Source organism: Alligator sinensis, unplaced genomic scaffold (assembly GCF_000455745.1).
Source record: "Alligator sinensis unplaced genomic scaffold, ASM45574v1 scaffold432_1, whole genome shotgun sequence".
Taxonomy (NCBI): domain Eukaryota; kingdom Metazoa; phylum Chordata; order Crocodylia; family Alligatoridae; genus Alligator; species Alligator sinensis.
In genome coordinates this window covers 1,571,574-1,594,781 of record NW_005841998.1, presented here as the reverse complement: position 1 = coordinate 1,594,781, position 23,208 = coordinate 1,571,574, and the positions used below count along the sequence as shown (strand labels likewise).

The following is a 23,208-nucleotide window of genomic DNA, read 5'->3' as shown; positions in this document are numbered from 1 at the left end:
GGACTGGGAGGTCTCTAAACCAGAGCTGACAATCAGCTGATTGTCAGCTTAAGACCTGGGACTGCAGTGGGGACTTGAACCAGCCCTGATGCAATCTGGGGTCAGGGCCAACGCGTAGCTGATTGTCAGCCCCGGTCCCAGAAGGCATGAAGGCCAATTAAAGTCTCTAGTGTGGTCCTCGGGCCAGAGCTGACAACCAGCTGATTGTCAGCTCTGGCCAGACCTACAGCACTCCGCTTTCAACTTGTCAGTGTCAGGCAAGCCTGGAATTACATTCCCAGGCTCCCTCTGTGCTGGCAAGTAGAAATGGCACAATTGGCCTGATCCCAAAATTGTGTCTCCTGTCATGTATTTGTTGCATGGCAGGAGGAACAATTGTTGGGATCAGAGATCCTATCATGTCATGATGTGGCCAGGGCCACATTTTCATGTTTTTCTCATGTACTTATGAGCATACTATGTGACTTGGAATCCTTCCCCAAATGTGTCAAAATAATTTTTGAGGTCCAGTTTCTCTTTAGTGTGCATCAAAATTAGAACCTATTCATTACCCTTCAGAGTGACCGTATTCAAATATGAATACATTATTCATGTATTCAGGACATGAATGTATTCAGTCCGTGAATACGTTAATACCTGCATTTTATTTTATTCAAAACATGTCACACTTCTCAAACTACTGTATAAAAAGTAATGAATTATTGGGAAAATATAAAGTAAATGGAGCCAAAGGTGCTATGGTTTGAGATTTATTTCTGAAATTCAGCATCTGGTAAAATCACATTTATAATCTAGCATAAAAAACCATGGTAGAAGAATATAAGGTATAAAGGTATAAAATATAAAGGTATAAAATAAAGAAGCTAAGATCTATATAAATATACCCTGTGAATAGGTAAGTAGTGTAGATGTTATGACATTTTTAGTTAAGGATACCTGACTCCTTCCATTATAATATACTTGCTTTTGAGTGGCATATAGCTTAAACAAATGAGGCTAAAATTTTCCATATCAGGTAGCTAAGCAGAAAATTAAATTGAAGAAAAAAGCATTGTTTTGCCATGTTAAAAAGTCTCTAGAGCTGTTTAATTGAGAAGTGCTTATGCCTTAATGTTTGGGACAGAGACATTAAACATCCCCATAGTGACAAGGATGTCTCTTTTGCTATCCCTCACCTGTGCACTCTACCACCACTCTCTCAGAGTGCTCCTCCCTCTGCTGAAGCTGGGAGAGGTGCTAAGGGGGTGTAACAGAGAGCCAGAGGCTAAACTATAGAGACTATAAAGTCCACAAGCAGGAGCAGGAACAGGCAATTGAACCTGGCCTAGCTGCAGCAGAATAGGCAGCTAGGGAGCTAAACAGCTGCAAATAATAGGGCTGTGTGAAGCTTTCGTCACTGATTCAATTCGGCACAGATTCGGCCCAATTCAGTGGCTGAATCTCCAAATCCGAATCGAATCAGGAGACCCTTTAATCTCTCCGAATCGAATCGGAACACTCCAAATCAGTTCAGAGAGATACAATGATTCGGCCATAAACACAACTTCTAATGTTTTTTCTATATACCTCAAGGTATCAGGTGGCTCATGAATGCTGAGATGCTGGCGTGGATGGAGCGTCCTGTGGGAGCATGGTGGGGTCTCCAGCATGCTCAGTGGCTGACCTGGAAGTGCACCAGAAGTATTTCCGGTCCACTTCTGGGTCCACTACCGAGTACATGGGGTGGCCCCCCACGCTCCTATGGGATGCTCCATCCGCCCCAGCATCTCAGTGTTCATGAGCCACCTGGTACCTCGGGGTATGTAGAAAAAACATTTAAAACTGTGTCTATGACTGAATCACTGATTCTCCAAATCAGCGTCGAATCTTTGCAAAGAAAGAGATGTATAGGCAGTGAAAGCAGGGGGCAGCCACCAAGGAGGCATGCACCACCCTAGCACACTATTGCAGGGAGTCAGTTAGGCAGGCATTCTCAGCCTGGAAGGAGGTGGGAAGTGGTGTTCCGCAGGGTTTGATCCAGTGTTATTTAATATCTTCATCAGCGATTTGGACGAGGGTGTGGTGAGCACCCTGTCCAAGTTTGCAGATGATACCAAATTATGGGGCAAAGTAAATACACCAGAGGGCAGGGAGCAGTTACAGGCTGACCTGGACAGGTTAGGACAATGGGCGGAATGAAATAGGATGCAATTCAACAAAGATAAATGTAAGGTACTCCATCTAGGAAAGAGGAATCCCCAGCACACCTATAGGTTGGGGGATAGCCTCCTCAGCAGCTGAGAGGCTGAGAGAGATCTTGGAGTCTAGTTGACTCCAAGATGAACATGAGCCAGCACTGTAACGAGGCCATCAACAAAGCCAATCGCACCTTGTCATGTATTAGCAGATGCATGACCAACAGATCAAGGAAGGTGATACTCCCCCTTTATGCGGTGTTGGTCAGGCAGCAGTTGGAGTACTGTGTCCAGTTTTGGGCGCTGCACTTCAAGAGGGACATGGAGGATCTGGAGAGGGTTTGGAGAAGGGCCACTCACATGATTAGTGGCCTCTGTGAAAGACCCTACAAAGAGAGGTTGAAAGATCTGGATCTCTTCAACCTATACAAAAGACGGCTGAGGGGTGACCTTGTAGCCACCTATAAATTTATCAGGGGAGGACAGCAGGGAATTGAGGATGCACTGTTTACCAGAGCGCCCCAGGGAGTAACTAGGAATAATGGGTGCAAACTAGTGGAGAGTAGATTTAGGTTAGACATTAGGAAGAAATTTTTTACAATAAGCATGGCCAGAGTCCAGAATGGGCTTCCAAGAGAGGTGGTCCTATCACCTAACTTGGAGGTCTTCAAGAGGAGGCTTGACAATCACCTGGCTGGGGTCTTCTGACCTCAGTCCTCTTTCCTGCCAGGGGCAGCGGGTCGGACACAATGATCCATTGGGTCCCTTCCGACTCTATAATCTATGAATCTTCAGATTTGGATTTGCCCCAGTCAGATTGAGACAGTGATCCAAATCAACAAATCGAATCACTGTCCCCTGAATTGGGCTGAATTCAAATCTGAATTGAAAATGGCCTGCTTGACACACCCCTAGCACATAACTACCTGGGAGCTGGCTGCAGAGCAATAGGCCATAGGACAGAGATCCGTGTAGGTAGCAGGGAAACAATTCAGCAGTAATCTGCTCAGTAGGCCTTTGGAGCACACATATGGCTGGTCATGGGAACACCTGACTGGAAGACAAAGAGCTCAGCAAATATAAACGTGGGTGCCTGGGGCAGAGAGACCAGTATGTTGCCCTGAACTTGACAGAGTAAAGAGCTCCTGCCAGCCTAGGCTGTCAGCAAGGGAAGTTTGCAAGCCTGCAGGTAGCCCACGGGCTAGTAGAGAGCCAGTGAGAGGGGAGGGGGCTTCTGCAGCAGTATGATGACTCAGAAGGGCTTTGAGTGTTTAATTTGAAGCAGATTGCTGGCATTTTTGGTTTCAGTTTTCCAGAGGAGTGGGTTGTGGCTGTGACTGTAGAGGTCGATTTAAGGCCACATATCAGGGTGCCTGGGGGCACTCTGTTTCAAGTCCTGCAAAGGGACAGGAGGATCGAGGTGGGTTAAGGCTGAGAGAGCCAAGGCCTGGGCCTGACCAGAGGGGCAGAAGCCTGAGAGGGGTTCCAGCCAAGATAGGGCCTGGAACCCAGACAAATAAATAGGGTCTTGCTACAACTAGGGATCAGGCAAGCTGGTGAACAAGTTGAGAATAAGACCTGCGAGGCCTGGACATGGCTATGGGGGAGGCTGGAGGGCATTATTAAGGCCAGCTAGTGTCCAAGAGCACAGGTAAGGCCAATAGGACTCGATCAGTACATAAGACATGGGTGCTGGTAGACACATAGTGGTAGCGGGTTTTGAATCCATTGCCGTAAGTGAGACAGACATGACAAGCAAGAGACACCAGACCAAGCAAGGACCCTGTGGGCACACTCAGGTACTCTAAGGAACTGCATCTCAAATAAAATAGAATTTACATCAAGGTCTGGCAGGTGGGAGAATCAGGAGGTGGAGCTGAGAAGACAGGTAGTCTGGCCAGTAGGGAACTTTACGGCCAGCCTTGGTGGTTAATCATGTCACAGCTGGGTACAGGGACTCCAGTCTCTGAATTCTGGTGGGGGCCATCCTGGACAGTAGAGACAAAGCACACAGGAGAGTGTCCTGTCCCTTCGGATAAGTTACCTTTGTTTCTTCCTGATCTTAGTCTATTTCAGTTTCTCTGATAACTTTGGGTGCTGCCCATGGGCAATTGGTGCTGCCTTAGTCGGGAGGGGGGCACATGTCCCCCCTGCAACCAGTCTTGCTGCCGGGGGGACTCCCCTGCAGCCGATCTCACTGCCTGGGATGGGGAGGTCCCCCCGCAGCTGATCAATGCCCAGAGGGAGTTCCCTCGCGGCCAATTGCTGAGGCCGATTGCTTCAGCTGCTTCTGGGAGCAGCTGCAGCAATTGGCCAGCACTTGCAGCAGGGGCACCGGCACTCCCGCCTGCCCCCGCCCATTGCCTAGGCGGTAAGCGCGGCTCATCAGGGTGGACTGCTGCTCTCAGGGATGCACATGCACCCCCATGCACCTGCTACGCATTGCCACTGGTGCTGCCCTTAGAGCACTTGATACACAGGGGCTTCCAAGAATCAAGGCAGTCTTGCATGGTCTTCCACAATACCTATGCCTGTGCCCTAGGTATTTTCTGTGATCTCATTAACCTCTTCCTTGACTCCCTCACTATCTTTTCTTTCTACTCCATATCAAACAGAAGTTGCTTGCCTTTAACTTATAAGGCCCATTATATCTTATGCATCTTAGTTTAAGTAATAATGTTGTGATATCAAACCTTGCCTTCACTCAACAGATGTTTCTGTTTTTACCATCAATTGACTTCTCATATAAACACAACTGTGCTTTCTACTGCAGAAAGCCACAGAACTTGTGAATAGGATCAACTACCTGATATAATCCTACCTGACAGCTTCTAGTATGGATTTATATCTGTTTTCACCCTTAGCCATCTTCAAATCCTTTCTTGAGGTCACCTTTGTCTTAAAACCTGGTGATCAGACAGGCACATGAAAAGTTGTGATGCTCCCTCTTCTCCTTACTTTAGGCGCAGACAGAAGTGACAGCAGTTTATGCCTGATCTAGCCCCTGAAACTGTGGCACCAATTGCCCATGGGCAGCACCCAAAGTTATCAGAGAAACTGAAATAGACTAAGATCTAGCCCCTGAAAGTGCTCTACACCCATGACCAAATGGAAGTGCACAGCTGCAGAGCCCTTTAAAGGGGCCTGATTCTGTGAAAATCTGACCCCTCATTGTATGCAACCCCTGCTCCCCCATTCCCCCCCACCCCCCATCTTTGGCTGGCTCCTGGGACCTAGTATGAGGGCAGCCCTGCACACACATGCACTCCATAAGTAATAATGTTGTGATATCAAACCTTGTCTTCACTCAACAGATGTTTCTGTTTTTACCATCAATTGACTTCTCGTATAAACACAACTGTGCTTTCTACTGCAGAAAGCCACAGAACTTGTGAATAGGATAAACTATCTGATATAATCCTACCTGACAGCTTCTAGTATGGATTGTATGAGGGGTCAGATGAAGACACTTCAAAGTGGAGTGCCTTCGGTAACTTTTGTCTACGCCACCTCTCAGCCCCGTCACCATTTTCAGAATGGGAGGGAGGAAAGGGAGTGGAGGGAATTTGGTCTGTGTTTTTTTCAGCTAGCGCTGGAGGGTGGGGTGGGTGGATTGGAGCCCCCTGAGGTGGGTTTTAGGTGGGGGGCTCCAATCCACCCACCTCACCCTCCAGGCTGGGAACCTTTAGGAGCTCCCTCCGCTCCCTCCCCCCTCCCATTCTGAAAGCAGTGTGGAGGCTGGGAGGTAGGAGGGGTGTTGCTAAGGGAAACTGGCTGCAGGCTTGCAGCCAGCAGCTGGATTCCCCAACCCCTGAGACTCAACAGCATACTTCTGTTGGGTCCAGGGGATCATTGTAACTCATGCGAAGTGGCATGAGTTACAACAGGGAGCTGCACTTCTGTTTGCACCTTTTATTACTATCTTCCCTCTGCCTACCATTCCCCATCCTACATAATTTATTAAAAAGCAAATTTCATTACTAACAAAGCTGTGACAATTGTTTACTGTAGTCCTCTACTTGAGTACTTTCATTTTTTTTTAAATCTGTTTATATCTTTTAGATTATGAGCCTTTTGTGACTAGTATTGCCCCTTTTCTACAAACATAATGGGATCCATATCCTGATTTAGTGCTTTCAGGCACTACATAATATAAAATACTTACTACTAATAATACTTAAATTACTCTGCCCTCCAACATACAGGGAGTGTCTACACATGCATTTACTGCACTGTATGTTACTGCGCAGTAAGCAGCTATTAAACCAATGTCTATACATGTAGGCAATTACTTCAGTGTAAAGTTATTCCAAAGTCAGAGAACACACACAGCATTACTGTGCAGTAAGGTGTCTACTTGTGCCTTACTGGGCAGTAGCTACTGGGGAGTAAATTTACTAGGCTAGCCATCATGCAAGTAGCAAATTTACTCTTGAGTAGCATAAATAGCCATAGTTACTGTGCAGTAATGGTGCGCATGTAAACATGCCCACTATCATTCAACCTGCCCACAAGGCTAAGACTTGAAAATTCTTGGGGTTCAGATGAGACTCTGTAAGCTCTTTCGCATGTCACTAGTTCTTACTCTTGGGAGTAATTCCAGACTTGGGTGTTTTGAGCGAGAATGAAAGAATTACAAGAGGAATGCCACTCAAGTTTTCTTCACTGCTAAAATACTGGATTAATGGCTCTGGAATGCAAATGAATGACATTATCAAAAGAACTTGTCACAATGAATGGAATTAGAATCTACATGCAGTTCCTGATATGGGGGAAAAAAATATCACAGCATACCACTTTTTTTTCTAACGTGTGGGGTTTGTTTACCTCATCCATAGCATGAAAGAGGAGCTCAGCTGAGCACTGCAGTCTGATCACCTAGAAATAGTATAGCTACATCTTTGATGTGAAGCATGAATTTGTTGTTTTAATATATCATAACAATAACATTTGCAGGCAAAGCTACAGCTGCTGTTTTTACAAAATGCAAATCAGAATTTACACATGGTAGGGCAGATTCTGTTCTTTTATAACGGTCCAAATTAGGAAGAATTCCTTTGATTTAAGTGGAATTACCATGGATGTACATCAGTGTAAATGGAGAATATTCAAATTCATATACAACACCCAGGAAATCTTTTACCTCCTCCCTCAAAGGGCCCCTGCCACCACTGAGGGGAGCTCCAGGCTCCCCATGGGTGCTAGCCTAGGGGCTAGCAGGGAGCATTGAGCCAGGAGACAGCCCTGGGGGGCTGCTTGATGCTGGGGTGGGGACAATGTCCCCCTGTCTTGGTAGCAGGGAGCTCCTGTCCATGGCTTTCCAATCAAGGGCATGGGGCTTGGAAAGAGCTGTAGAGGAGGGGTAGGTTCCAGCCCCCTGCCCTGATCCATCAGTGGGGCAGCTAGCAGATCTCACTGCTAGCTGCCCACTGGTGGATTGGGGTAGGGGGCTTGGACCTACCCCATCCCTGCAGCACTTTCCAAGCCCCATGCCTCAATCACATGATTGGGGCATGGGGCTCGGACCTGCCCCTGACTGGGACAATTCCCAGCCATCCCCAGGTTGTGCAGGAAGGTCTGCATATGCAGCCCAGAACTGACTGGGGACTGCCCAAAAGAGGACAGTCCACGGCCACCTTGAGGCTGTACATGCCAGCTCTAGGCTGGGCTGGGAACTGTGCCCATGCAAGGAGCTCCCAGTCCCTGCTCTGCAATCACAATTGCGATTGTGGAGTGATGGCTGGGGAGCTTGTTCCCAGCTCCCGCTCCAAGATTGCAGAGCTGGGGCTGGGATCAACAAGACTGTGATTAGACAACAGGGGCTGCTGCCAAGGCAGGGGGACATTGTCCCCATCCAGGCATGCAGGGCAGGGTCTGGGGAGCTTGTTTCCCACCCAGCTGCATAAGCACAGAGCTGGTGGGGGGACACAGGCTGGGGAGCATGTTCCCCCACCAGCTCCACGCTGCAGAGTTGAGCAGGGAACAGGCTCCCCAGCCCCTGCCAGGAGGGAGCTCCCAGCACCGGCTCCATGACCATGGGGCCACTGCTGGGAAATGCTTATCTCCCAGCCTGAGCTCTGCAGGTGGAGGCTCAGGCTGGGAGACCCTTATCTCCCAGCAGCAGTCCCATAGTCAAGGAGGCACTGCTGGGAAATAAGGGTCTCCCAGCTCAAGCCCTATGACCACGGAGCTTAGGCTGGGAGATAAGGGTCTCCCAGCCCCACTCCCTGGTCACAATCTCAGAGCAGGGGGACATAGTCCCCACCAGGGCTCCTGTGGCAGAGCCTGCCCTGGCAGCAGGCAGCTCCCGGGGGCAGGGAGCAATTTTCTGCCCTCTGGTGGACACCTGACTGGGAGCAGATTTTGCACACGGTCTGGCATCTACACAAGCACTATGGCATCATTACTAATGCTGACTAAATTTGCTACTTGCATATGCATGTAGAAAATTTACTCTATTTTTAGGGACATTTACTGCAAAGTAAGCATGTGCATGTGTAGACACACATGCTTACTTCACAGTAAACTATGCTAATGCAAGGTTAAGCATCTCATGTAGATGCACCCAGTGTTTCTTTATTTCTGCATTTACAAGAACATTGATATAAAACCATATGTTATACTTAAATTGGTTTGAATATTTTTTCATGTGTGTGATATTTTTGCAAAATTGTTCTTTCATTAAATGCTCTGAATTAGTATCAAAACTGCTTTTATCAAAGCTATTCCTTTTTGTGCTGGGAGCAGTTGCTAAGTAAGCCCTTGGAATGCATCAAACAGTATGTGCTCCAATAAATAAATAAATATGTCAGATGTACTATAGAAGAGAGAAGAATATTACCAAGCAAATAGCATGTGCTTGAACCTTTCAAGGCTCATCAAAGTCAGTAGTTTAAACAAATTAATAGAAACATTTCTAAAGAAAGGGGAAAATGACTTTGGCAATACATAGGCTTCTTGTGCAATAGTAGCCAGTCCAAGCTACAAACTTCAATTCTACACTTATAAAAGAACATGCCCAAAAACGTGAACTTTTTATATGCAAGCAGAAAAATAAGTGCTTATGTCCTCATGAGCACATGCAAACACTTACAGTGCACACAATGGGCCTGCGTACTTTTTAAACTTCAGAATCAAAGACCACAGCTAAATATCTGGCTGTATGAAATTATTCTCTCCTTCACTCCAAAATCTGTATTTTGGAAAACGGATCTACTCTGCTTGCAAGTCTATGTGCAGTAGCCAGGCCTTTAGAACAGGGGTTTCAAACATGCCCCGTGGGCCAGATCCAGTGTGTGGAGCCCCAGCATCAAGCCACCAGTGCTGCCCCTGGGTCAGCCCCAATAGGCAGGGCCCAGGATGCCCGCCACATGCAATGCCCATCCCAACTGCTTGGGGACTGTGCCACATGGGCAAACGTGTGAGGATTGGAACCTGGCAGGACTGGAACTGGCACTACATGTGGCACAGTCTGTCTGGGGGCATGTAGCATGGAGCCCAGACCAGCCAGAGCAGGTACCATGCTAGGCACAGTACCTGCCCTAGCCAGACTGTGCTACACACAGCACCTGTGCCAGCATCTGGGACCTGCACCACATGCAATGTGGGACCGGCCGGAGCAGGTATATGTGCAGTGCAGTTTGGTCAGGGCAGGCGCTATGCGCAGCATGATGCCTACTCTGGCTGGTCTGGGACCTGTGTGACAGCCCTCAGTCAGACTGCACCACACGTGGCACTCATTCTGACTGCTCTGAACTCCATACCACACACACAACACAGGACCCAGACTGGCTGGAGCAGGCACTGGGTCCGGTATGCTGGGGGAAGGAGGGGATTTGTGGGCCTGATCAGCCCTGTGCCACTTCTCCAGTCCATGGGGCTGAATGAGTTTTGACACCCCTGTTTCAGAACATAGGACAGCGCAACCCATGTGGAGGATACTGCCTTAAATGCAAGATTTGTCCTTTGTACTTAATTATGAAATTACTTTAGAAAAACTGAAACAAGAGCTAAATTCTACTACAGGGGAGTCCCAACAATGGACCCCCTGCAGTAGATATAAACTCTGATGTTGCTCAGGTCATACTATGAATCTTATGGTGAAATAGATCTCCAAGTCATCTACGTGCATTAGCCACATGAGTCAAATTAGACAGTCCTATATCTGTATACAGAGTATACGACTATTAGAATTTGGAATATTCTGACTATTTGGAATATGGAATCATCCCATGAAAACTCACTGATATAATTCAGCTATTATAGATAGTTTATGTAAGCAGTGAAGTATACTATAGATATAAAGTATATATGTATCATATTATAACAGGGGGGCATCCCAGGGCAGTCAGTCATTAGCCTGCCCGCCTGTCTCTGAGCTAACTGCCCACCTTCCTTGCCTTCCAAGTCTTGATGATAATAATTAAGATGTCAATCAAGTGGGAGGCTGCCTATTTACTTGCCATGATGCCAAGGGCATTACACGTGGCTCCAACCTTCCCTTACCACGTCCCATGCCTCACAGATGGCATCCTGTAGGCAGCCAAGCTCTCCTGTACCCTTCTCCCTCTCAGCAGTGCCCCCCACCCCCAGAACCTTTGGCCACACAGACCCTGGCCCCATCTTCACAGGCCAGTCAGACCCCATGCCCCTGGCTTTGGGTGTCTCTCACGGTGGGCCCCTGGCCCTTTTGATCCCCCCCACCCCCCACCCAGGTCCTGGCCCCAGCATTGACCGGTCAAGGGTCCATCCAGTCAGGATTCTGCTGTCTTGCCTTCTCCCCCTCACAACTCTGCCGCCCCTTCGCTGAAGTTCTCTGTCCCTTGAGCCTCAGCCCTCTCAATATTCACTCTGCTCTGGGTTCCCTGCCTCTACCAGCTCACCCCAGGGCTCCCTGCCCATCAATTCCACTCCGCGATCTCTCAACCCATAACTGTGGAGGCTGGGGTTATAAGGTGCCCCTTACTTGCCTTTCACTGGGGAAGTGACTGGCCTGGCATTTCTTGGGAATGCCCTGCCACGAGTAGCCCCACCAAACCAGCCCGGCCCAGCAGAGTGCAGTTTTTGGTCATGCCCAGGACCTGGAGCCTCCTCCTTCCCCATAGCTCCTGCCCATATTCCTCCAAGCACGTCCCATGATGTTGTGAGCAGTAGCTCCAGCCAGGAGGTGTTCTGTCCAGGGTTGCAGCGGCAAACTGCTGCCTCAGCCCTGAGGGCCGGGATCTAAAATGGAGGCTGCTCAGTCCCCTCCTCCAATCCCAGGGCTCTCCTGCGGTTGTGTGACTGCCTCATCAGGGCTGGCCCACATCTGCCGGATGCCCTGCTGCCTGCTCTCTGCCCTTAAAGTTTCAGGCACCAAAGGTGCTCTGCCACAACTATGTTATGGGGGGGGGGGGGGGGGGGGGGGGGGGGGGTGTGTGTGTGTGTGTGTGTGGATATGTAATATATATGGACACATTATACAATAGTGCATATATATTTACTTTTTCATGTAAGTATATTATAGATAGTGGAATTAGGCATGTCTTTTCTTAGCTGACAATCTGGAAAAATCCTGAATCATAAATAATTTACTTCAGTTTCAACTTTTCTTTGTGCAGGTTATGGAGCCTTGCTGATCATGCCTTGATTGCTCGCTGTAATATGGAGGAAGCTGTACGCAGTGTATCTTTTAGTCCTGATGGATCCCAACTAGCTCTTGGGATGAAAGATGGCTCCTTCATCGTTCTCAGAGTAAGGTAAGAGGAGGAAAATTGAATTTCAGGGCTGGTAGTTCTTTCTCTAGTAACTTAAGGCCAAATCCTGAAGGCCTTGATTTGAGACTTTTTAAAAATCAATGGGTATGTTATCTAAAAAAAAAAAGAAAAGATTGAATTGAACTGAGCACAGACCACAATTTCTCCAGTGTGTGTAAAGACATGAATGTTTGACTTGCAAATAGTGTAAACTCATGTTTCAACTAAACTCACGCTTCAATCTGTAAGAGTGGTTTTCTACCTCATTAGACTCAAGGCACCCCTCAATAGATTTTCAGGCTGATCTATAACTTTTATTTAGGTTTAAATTAAAATCAAATACCTCTTTTACCATCACTAATATTGCCTACAATCAAGTATTTTAGAACTAGCATGGTCTCTGTGAAGACCTCTGCCTTGTGTCTTACTGCGATTCAAATGAAATACATTTTTGCAGAACAGAAATTATGTTTTTGATATACTCATAGATGTTATAGGTTTGAGATGGACATTCCCATTACATGCGTCAAGAAAATTTGCAAGCACATGCACATTAGGTGCTGCTTTCACTTCCCATGTCATAAAACAGTCCCTTTAAACTTTCTTGAATGGCAGTAATACCATATCAAAAGTCATAGTACTGGATATTTTTTATTTGGAATAATGGAAGCACATACATTTGAAAATGTGGTTTATTAACTTTTTCCTTGCAGCTTATATACAGTTGTGGATTGCTACATCACATGGGTGTAATATACTTCAGTTATTTTTAGATGGTGTTTTATACTTTCTTTGCAGAGCTGTAAAGGCTACAGAAGTACTCAAGGGTACTACTGTACTCAGGAATAAGGATCTCTATTTTTCTTCTTCATGTTCTGAAAATATTAAAAAATACAAGTGCTAATTTCCCATCAATTTCTCTTGTTTTCAAGGGTAGTATAAAATGTTATTATGATTTAACACTCTTTGCTTTGGGAAAATGACCACTTGTTTTATTTAAGAGGATTTGGTTTAAGGCCATAAGAAAGCATTTATTATGAAGATTGTGGGAAGACAGATTACAAAATGACTACATAACGAAAGTAAAATGTGTGATTTTTGTTTGTTTTGTCAGACTTTTTAATAGGAAGAAGGAAATATGTCTTTGCATGCCTTGTGGGCTATGTATCCCAACAAAATAAGTACAAGGGCATTCCTCGTCCTGTGGAGATTTGCATATGTGCACACTTGGGCACTGTAAACAGTCTGGTGGTTGGGAAAGCAAATGTGGTTAAAAACACCCAGGAAGAGTTGTCAGCATTTTTTGTCTTAGAGAATAATTTTTAAATGCCTCAGCTGATTCAATTCTGTAACATTTTAATGTGTTTGCTGAAATATATTAAAACTACAGGCACATAATAGTACTAGCATAGACTTAAATATCCTTAAATAATATTCATATTTTAAAACCTTCTTAAAAGATCATTTTCTTTCTTTTCTGGTTACTAAGCTTTTCTGTGTCTGACAATCATCTTGTTCATAATCTGGCTGGCATCTAACATTATTTATGATTCCAATGCATTTCAATCTGGTAAGAATAAGTCATGAGCCTGGTATTCTATCTTTAAAAGTATGGCAACCTGTTTTCATAAAGCCCTTAATATAACTGTTTCTCTGTCTTTTCCATGATTTTGCTTTCTTTTAGATTAGCAGTTCCACAGGCCTTGAACGTGGGAAACTCTGGCCTCTGGCATTATATTTTTCTCTTGACTCAAATGGGTTTGGTCACTTGGGACTTTCAAGATATATTAACTTCAAGCCATGATAGGGAAATCCAAAATATGGGCCATCCTTCTCAGTAACAGCATTTATTCTTGTGCAGTACAGTCCCCTCCCTGTATTAGTATTAAAGCAAGGTTGGTCGAAACACAAAATTTCATGAAAATATTTCTGTTTTAATTGGCAGCTTTTTGTTACTAGTTGAAAGGTCTGTAAAACACTTCTTTAAATGATGAGGTTAGCAATTTAAAAAATAAAATTTACATTTTTTTGTGGAAGATGAGGAAAAAAAATATTTCCTGGTTAGCTTCAACTGTATTCTCTCTGCATTCCAGAGTCTCTTTCTACCATCTATTGTTGCTGTTGACCCATAAGCGTGTTACCCACCACATACACCTCTGGTGCATAAGAATTATTCAAGACTGAATGAAGTGTATTTATATTTATATGCCAGGAAACTATGGCACAGTAAAGAAATAAAATTTAAATTACACACATGCATGCCTATATGAGTGTAATTTATTTCTTTATTAGATGTATATACATAAATATATAAAGTGTGTGTGTGTGTGTATACACACACACATACATATGTGTGTATGTATATGTGTGTGTGTATAATGTATACATATACACCTTTATGTACACACACACACACACACACATATATAAAGGTGTATATGTATATATTGGATACATGCATCTACATATGTGCAGATGGTGTCTGCAAGTCAGAAAACAAGTTCTATTTGATTTTGAGCTTTCTTGGGATATTTGATAGTAGAAAGTTTTCTTTCCTTGTTTTCCCCCCTTCCCCTCCACCTTAATTATTATTATTTAATTTTACCCATCCTTCAGATAGGCAAGGCATCCAGATCTGTCTAATAAATCTTTTCGAAAATATATTCTAAGAGCTCTGTCTTCATCTACCAGAATTGCTGTTTTTAATTCTTTGACCGAAAACCGCTCTGGGGAAGACTTTTTTGGGGGGAAAGCAGCATAAAAATCAAATAAATTAAGTATAAAATATTATTTAGGCAGAGGAGAAGGAATTATTTATATCTTTCTTGATCCATCAAAAGGCAGACAAGATCAGAGGAAGAAACAACTAGTTCTTATAATGGAATTTGCCACACTCACTTATTCAGTTGTTTTTTTCAGGCCAATTCACTGAAATTTGGATTACATAGTCATAAATTAATAATTTATATTCTCACTCTTCATTCTTGTAGAGATATGACAGAGGTAGTTCATATCAAAGACCGAAAGGAAGTAATTCATGAAATGAAATTTTCGCCAGATGGCTCTTACCTTGCTGTGGGTTCAAATGACGGCCCTGTGGATGTCTATGCGGTTCCTCAACGGTATAAGAAAATTGGAGAATGTAATAAGTCATCTAGTTTTATTACTCATATTGACTGGTCTGTGGATAGTAAATTCTTGCAAACCAATGATGGTGCAGGAGAGCGACTGTTCTACAGGATGCCATGTAAGTTTACCAATAATTTTGTTCTATGGACAGATTGATGGCTTATAAGGGGGAAACAGAATAAGTCTAATTCAAATTTTACTTCTCAGTTATTTGTTTATCTCTATACTTTCTTCATAGATTTATAGATTCATAGATATTGGGGTCAGAAGGGATCTCAGCAGATCAGTGAGTCTGACCCCCTGCCTGGGTAGGAAAGAGCACTGGGGTCTTCCTAATGGAAGACATATTTACAGTTCATATTAAACTTTAGCTTTTGGAAAAAGAAATATCTTTTCTTAACTTCATTTATCATATTGTACATTGTTCCCATATTAGTCATAGTATAGATCAACTCACTAAAGAAGGAACTCATTTTCATCATGAATGGCTTAAAAATAGCTTCTGCTATGTGTTCCTTTCCTACCATCTGATGCATAATTATTAAGAATTTGATTTCTAGAGGATAGGAGAAGTTGTCTGGATAAATTTCAAGCCTATTCTTTAGGCTTGAAGAATAAAAGACACCGTGGGCCTGGTGATCCAACCCATAGATCCATAGATCTGGCCTGCAGGGTCAGATGAGTTTGATAGCCCCAGACTAGATAATCTCCTGAGGTCCCTTATAACCACACTTTTCTAGGATTCTGTAGTTCTTTAAGATTTTTTTTATAATACTGTAAGTAGAACATAAGAAACACCTCAGTAATTTGTGATATGTTACAAGCTAAATTGATCCTCTTCAGCACATATTTGAAGTGATAGTGCTTCCAAAGTACTGATAGATTTACATTTTGATTAAAATGATTGGAAATATTCTGCTAAACATAAAATCTAGTAGACTTGGTATCCCAAATCATCCCATGGTTGATAGCCCAGAGGTTGCAAGTTCAAGGCCACAGCAGAGGTCTGACCATGTCAGATTCCAACAAATCTGTGCATTCTGCTAAATACCTTTTCAGAAGGACACAAAAAAGGAAAGGAAGAATGAAAGCTAAAGATTCACACTGGGTACATATACACAAACTATTAATGTGCAGCAATAAACTCCGGAGCAGCTCAAGCTGGAATCAACTGCTCCCAGGTGCAGCACCTACATGAGCACCCAGGACTGCAGCAAATTGAGCCAGGGTAGAGAAGCTCTGGGCTGGCTGGGGGTCACCCCCAGGCTCCAGGTGTTGGCGTCAGGTGGCGGAGGGGCTGGCAGGAGCAATTTGCGCCTGGTGGTCACCATTTACATGTGTGTTTGATCACATTTAATGACTCCTTGGAAGATAATCCTGTCCCTGACATGTGCTTTAATATTGGCACATGTGTAGATGGTGATGCTTTACTGTGAAGCTAATTAGTCAACAGTTTTGAAAAACAAAGGAAATATATAATTAAGTGGTTATAGATTGTTTGCACAAATATTCCTAAGCCTGGCATACAAATGAGCTTGAATTAAAATGCTGGATCTAATGGCCAAAGACATTCAGGCCAGCTGGTATTTAGTTGGGTTTATTCTCATTTTAAAACTTTATTTTTAATTGACCTTTGTTCATAGGTTTACAATGCAGGTAACGTATAATGGTATGCATTCTATGTACAAGAAGGTTCACTATGTTTCCCCTATTGTCGTGGTGCGCGTTCTCCAGCCTGCAGAGACATGTCCTCTGGCTCAAAGGGCTCCCCATAGGTTTGGAAATTTGGTGGTAGGGGAGCAGTGGCAATTAACACTCCCAGTGCTCCCTCACCGCCAAATTTTCAGGACCTGTGAGCTAGATGATGTGGCCCTGAGCATGGGGCCAGGGCTGCAGATATAAACAGATTTAGGGCCCATCTAGCATGTGGGGCTGGGACCAGATGTAATCCAGCATGGGGGGCCAAAGTGTGATCCAGCTAGGGCCTGATACAGAGCATGGGGCCAGGGTCAGGGCCTGATCCACCATGTAGGGCTGTGGGCACAGTCTCGTCTGTGGGGGCAAAGCTAGGGCCTGGTCCAGTGCGTGGGGCCAGGGCTGCAGGCACAATATGATGTGTGGGACCAGGGCCTGATCCAGTGTGTGGGACCAGGGTCAGGGTCTGATCCAGTGACCCCCACACAATAGATTGGGCCCAGAGACTAGATCTGCCTGCAGACCGACCCCACACCACTCATCCAGCCCACAGGGCTGAAAGATTGGACACCACTGCCACACAGCATTGGTATTATGTTCTCTGTATGACTAACTCAAAGATCTTCACAATTCTTCATAGAATTCTTAAATTGTGTGTGGTTTCAGATATTATAAAACTGATCGTCTCTTGCTGTTTGTGTTGTGATTTTAATTCTAGTAGTTACATTACTTCTTTTATAAAAGATGAATCAAAATGCATGTGAGCTGATCTTTTTTTCCCCAATTATTTTTATTCTCTTGGTACATACAAGATATCCAAAAACACTATTTATATAGAACATTGAAGCTTCCTATGAAGTCATGTTGTACCTAATTAATTTAGAGTAAAGCCATCAAGTATAAAACAGTCTCTGCTAATGGCAATAACTACAGCATAATGACAGATTAACTAAATATTCTTATGTTACTGACCTCATATAATCCAATAAAGCAGACTGCTGCACCAATTTGAAAATCTGAAATGGAAAATGAAGGTCAATTTAGGAGTAAAAAGCTATATTTTTAGAACTATAGTTCCTATTTCAAAATTGGAATTAGTGCATATTATTAAGTTTAGAACAGGTATAAATGCAATAGCTACTTATGTGTACATAAGTGCCTTTTTCTAGTTGCTTATTTTTTCCAGAATGCTATTCATGATTAACTTTTGAGCTAAATTAATTCTTAGTATTTTAAATGGTGCTGGGTCAGGACCTTTATGACGAGCCATGAAAAAAATCATAACCAAACAGATCATATTTGTGTAAAATAAACTAATGGGTCTTCGAGTCCTTTACAGAAGCAAAAACATGAAGCTCAAGAAGAATACAGAACTGCAATGTAAAAAATGCATATTTATGTTGAACTATATAAACATCATATTAAATTGAATGTTTTCAGCTGGAAAGCATTTAACCAACAAAGAGGAGATCAAAGGAATTCACTGGGCTTCATGGACCTGTGTGATAGGGTCTGAGGTGAATGGAATTTGGCCCAAATATACTAACATCACAGATGTCAACTCTGTAGATGGAAATTACGGTAGCTCAGTGCTTGTGACTGGAGATGATTTTGGATTGGTTAAATTATTCAGATTTCCTTGCCTGAAGAAAGGTAAGAGTTTTTTGTTGTGGAGAATGCAATGATAAACGTCTTTTGAGTGTACATGATATTACAATGATCGTACACTAATATAAGTACTTTGGATTTAATTTTTCTGTGATGTCTATTCTGAAATCCCAGTAATATTCAGAAGTCTTTCTAATGTTAATAACAGTTATATGCATGCTATTGGGAGATTATGTCTCTCTGACTCTAAAAGGATCACTCAATATTTGTAATATTTCAGTGGAGTTGTATCTTGCATTCAGTAACACTTGATATAGGCAGATGTCAAATAAGACTGTTCTTATCACTTATTAACAAGATTCATTTGTACAAACTGAGACAACGTCTGGTATTTTTTCAAGTATCCTTCTGAGTTGTCAAATTATTATGTAAGTGTTCAATTCCATGCAAGTTCTAAGATTTAATTGTATGAGCTCTTGTACCTATTTTACCTTTTTAAAGCTCAGAACCTGTATTTTTATTAAAACTTTGATCTTTGATTTTTACTTAAATATAATTTTATTAAATTCAGGCAGTCTTGTCTGAATATAGCTTTTCTTCTTTGCCTTTACTTTGTAACTTTACTTGGTTGTTCTTTTTCTTTGCCTTGAGTCTATATGATTTAATTCTGTAAAATTCACTTTTTTTAAGTGACAGGCATACACAATTAAGTAGTATTTGTATGCCTTTTATTGTGAAAATAAAAAAAACATATTTTATTGGGCATCTTTTAAGATAATCTTCCAAATAATTAGAATAGGTAATCTAATGTAGAAGATTCACAGGTTGCAAAAAGGATATGTATTTTTAAAAAGCTTAAACATGTATGTTTCCCTGTGATTTGTATACCCTAGTGCAGTGGTGCTCAACCATTTGGCCCTGCTGTCCAGGTGAGTGGTATGGGGCTGGTCCTCAGGCTGGATTGAGCCCTGTTCTAGGATTGGCGCCAGGGACCCAGCACCACCCCTTGCTTGGTCCATGCACCAGGATTGTGTTGCAGGAACCCAATAGTGCCTCTTTCTGCTGGGATTGGGCCTCAGGGCCCCAACACTACCTCCTCCCACCACTACACACTAGGATTGGGCTCTGGGGGCCTGGCCCTCCTCTCCTCCTGTTGAGATCAGTGCCTGGTTTTGCCCCCCTCCCAGCACCTCACACCAGGATTTGGCCCTGGGGCCTGGCACCACCCCACTAGGCCTGGCAGGCTGGATTGGATGCCCATTTCCCACTACCAAATTTCCAGACCTATGGGGAGCCCTGAAGGCCGGATGACATGTCACCTTGAGCCAAGGGTGAGCACTCCTGCCCTGCTGTAATGCAGTGGCATAGTCTGCAGCATTTTCTATGTGTATTTTTTCTAAAATTAGAGGACCTATCCTTTCAGACCTGTTTGGTTGTGAGTAAATTCTCATTCTGTAGTGCAACTGCTCACTGCAACAGCTGATTGGGCCAGGTAATGTTCCTGTTTCTTTTGACATATTTCTAACACATTTCAGTGGTTTAGCTGCCACCATTTATTTTCCTATTTCACACTACCAGCTGTTTTTTTTTAAATTGTAAAATACATATTAGAAAAGAAAAATGAGCAGCTAGCTCCCAATTTCAATTTTTAATTAAAAACCTAAATTTAACAGAGGCTTTGTTTTCCCTTCTTTAGAAGACTCATTAGAGATAAATAGGAAAAATATTGCTATGCACGAAGCTCCTTCCAACATTCAACACTGATTAAAGAGGGATGGAGATGTATTTCTGCCAGAGTCTGTGATACTATTCTTTAGGCATTTGCCTGTATTAAAAAAATGTATTGGCTTCAGTTGATTTAAAAATAACTAAGTTAAACCAGTACAAAACCCTCTTACCATAGGCAAGAAGTAAGCTGGTTCAGGTGCATCTGTTTTCAAAATGTGCATGGATTGAATTAGATCAATGTTTAAATGATTTTTGTTAAATGTATGCCCTTAGCTTAATAATATAAGGATGGGTGTGCGAGCAGGGAAGAAGCCCTAGGCGCTGCCTAGGAGGTTGGAATGGAGTTAAAGTCATGCCGCACCCTCCCATTTTACCCCTCACCCTGCATCTTTAGCAGCTCTGGCTCCAGCTCTGGGAGCAGGGTGTGAAGAGAAGTGGCGCCAGCACGTGGTTGCTGGGTCACTGCTGCTGGGGAGACATTGCCTCCTTTATTGCTGCTAAAAATATTCTGTTCTTTTGGGTGCTCAACACACATTAGTGGCTAAAAAGGAAGTGACATCTCCCCCAGCTATAGCAGCAAACCTTTAGCTGCTGAAGCATGTGGTGCTGCCCAGGACATAAACTCTGGTTTAACAAATATAGGTCAGCCCTAACGTAACTGAGGATAGCATAAATCAGTCTTCTTAGAATAGTGTGCTCTCCAAGAAAAGCTTGTGACATATGGCCTGATGCAATATTAGATTGTGTTTAAATCATAGTTTCTTCCTTTAAGAAAGTCCCCACTTTCAATTCCTCTGGTATCAGTGAAACAGAGCTAAATTATATGCTTGAAGATGTCTTGATTACCCCATTTATATCCTTTGCGTATTTTTAATAGTAACTGTAAAAGAGTCCGAAGGAGACTTGAGGATATGATATGCATTGATTACAACAAACAATTCAAACAGTTCAAGATAGCCACTCACTGTGAGAGGTTTGTTTTCTAGGGGTGGCCATGACACCTCCTGATGCCCACACAGTCCCTGCCCAGCTCCAACTCTTGGGTGCCCTCCACCTCCTTACTCACCCGCCATGCTTTTGATGTTATTGTTTTATTGTGAGTGAGGATACCTAAGGGTCCTAGAGTCAACCTCAATTGTTTCCTGTGTCAGGCCTCTGCCTTCTTTGCCTTCACCCTTTTTCTCTTGTACAGGCCCTCCAGCTCCAGTTCACTGTACTGGACCAAGCTTCCATGTCTTAGTTTCTCATCTTGCCCCCTGAGGCCTTTGCCTCTGCCCCCTCTCGAGTGCTGAGCCTTCCTGGGCTCTCTCTCGGTATGGGCCGCTGGACCTGTCTCTGCCCTGCTTGGGGTGCTGGGTCCTCTGACCCCAGAGCTCTGCTTTGTCTAGAATCATAGAAAATTAGGGTAGGAAGGGACCTCTGGAGGTCATCTAGTCCAACCCCCTGCTCAGAGCAGGACCAGCCCCAACTAGAATATCCTAGCCAAAGTTTTGTCTAGCCAGGTCTTAAAAACCTCCAAGGATGGAGATTCCACAACTTCTCTGGGTAACCTGTTCCAGTTTTTACTACCATTCTAGTGAGAAAATTCTTCCTACTATCTAACCTAAACCTCCCCTGCTGCAACTTGAGACCATTGCTCCTTGTTCTGTCATCTGCCACCACTGAGAACAGTCCAGCTCCTTCCTCTTTCAAACTTCCCTTCAGGTAGTTAAAGGCTACCTCTGACAGAGTGAGTGGTGCCTTTTTGCAGGGGGTGCACTACCACACTCAGGGGGTGCACATGCGCCCCCTACACATCCCCCCTGTGCCTTATAGTCCATACATTGATATTATTGTTTTATTGTGGGGAAGGCTACCTAAAAGTCCAGGCTTTCTGGGCCCCAAATCCAAATCCTGCCCTTCTCAGGCTCCAGGCCCTGGGGCCCCCAGGTCTAGCCCTGCTCTAGGATGTGGGCCCTCTGATCCCCAGTTTATGCCTTGAGTCTGCCCTGGACAGGGCTCAAAGTGATTGCATGCCTCTTAGGCACCAATGGGATTGATGCACTGCAGGCACTATGAGATCTCCAAACCACCAGATAGTACTGTAACCAAAACATAAGCCATAACTTAACTTCTAGCCTCCTGGCTGTAACGCAAACTCTCAGCCTACTGGCTGTCTCCTAAACTCTTTCTTCCTTCTGGGTCTCTGTCCCCTGCCAGCCCTCAGCTTCTCACTTGTTGTCCTCAAGCTTAGTGGGGTCCCAGCCACCCAGCTCACTCACAACAGAGCTCCTTCCCCTTCAGCCTCTGGAGCTAGCCTGCTGGTCCTGTCTCTAGCTCTAGCTTATTTCTCTCCCAGGCCCTACCCCTTTCCCTTCAGGTGACTCCCCAGGGATGCCTGCAAAACCCCTTTAATTAGGCTCATTACCTGGGCTCCATGGCAGTCCAGATGCAGCTGTGCCCTGCCTCTCCTGCAGGGCTCTCCCTGGGCTCTTTCTCCCTTTAAGTGACAGAGAATCCCAGATGCTCTGTTCCACCCCAATAGAAAACATTCTAGTTAAAATACCAGAAACAAAATATTTCCATAGTTTACCTGATCATAATAAACTGGCACCTAAAAGTAAAAAAAAGTTTTAGTTTTATAGTATCCTACAAATTACTTCTGTGCCACAGAATGCATTTCAGATGTTCTGAATACACTGGGGACATTTCAGAGTTTAGTAAGTGGTCTGACCCCAGTTTTGAGAATTAAAAACAGGTGACTTGATTTTTTTTTGCCCCCCCACAAAACACAAGAACATCTGGTAACACTGGAAAGGATTTGAAGGTTTTATGGGTGAGGATTTAAACTTGAAGGAAACATGCCATTTTGCAATAAATCACTTCACCTTCCTGGGATATATAATCAATAAGAATGTCTCAGACCTCCAGACTGGATATTATAAAAGACCTGGAAGGTTTGGCTTAAATTGGGGCAGGTATCATGGTTTGTAAGCTTGTGAAGATTCTACGTGAGGTATGTACTTAATTTCAGAGCCTGCATGCAATTATGCCATCCAAGAAAAAGTGACTTTGGACATAGTTTGCATCACTTCCAGTGCACCAGATAATCTAGGCCATCCTGACAGAACATGTTGCACATATGCATCTTTTGTTACAGT

The 23,208-nt window shown here is 44.0% G+C and overlaps 1 protein-coding gene across 1 annotated transcript in view; it reads left to right on the top strand.

The window, feature by feature from the left end:
- The window catches only part of EML6 (echinoderm microtubule associated protein like 6), a 316,078-nt gene that overhangs the window by 150,899 nt on the left and 141,971 nt on the right, over positions 1 to 23,208 (top strand). Inside the window, exons 8-10 of the mRNA XM_025201579.1 lie at positions 11,774 to 11,911; positions 14,899 to 15,155; positions 18,173 to 18,385. Coding sequence (XP_025057364.1) covers positions 11,774 to 11,911; positions 14,899 to 15,155; positions 18,173 to 18,385 — 608 coding nt within the window. The remainder of the gene's footprint in view (positions 1 to 11,773; positions 11,912 to 14,898; positions 15,156 to 18,172; positions 18,386 to 23,208) is intronic.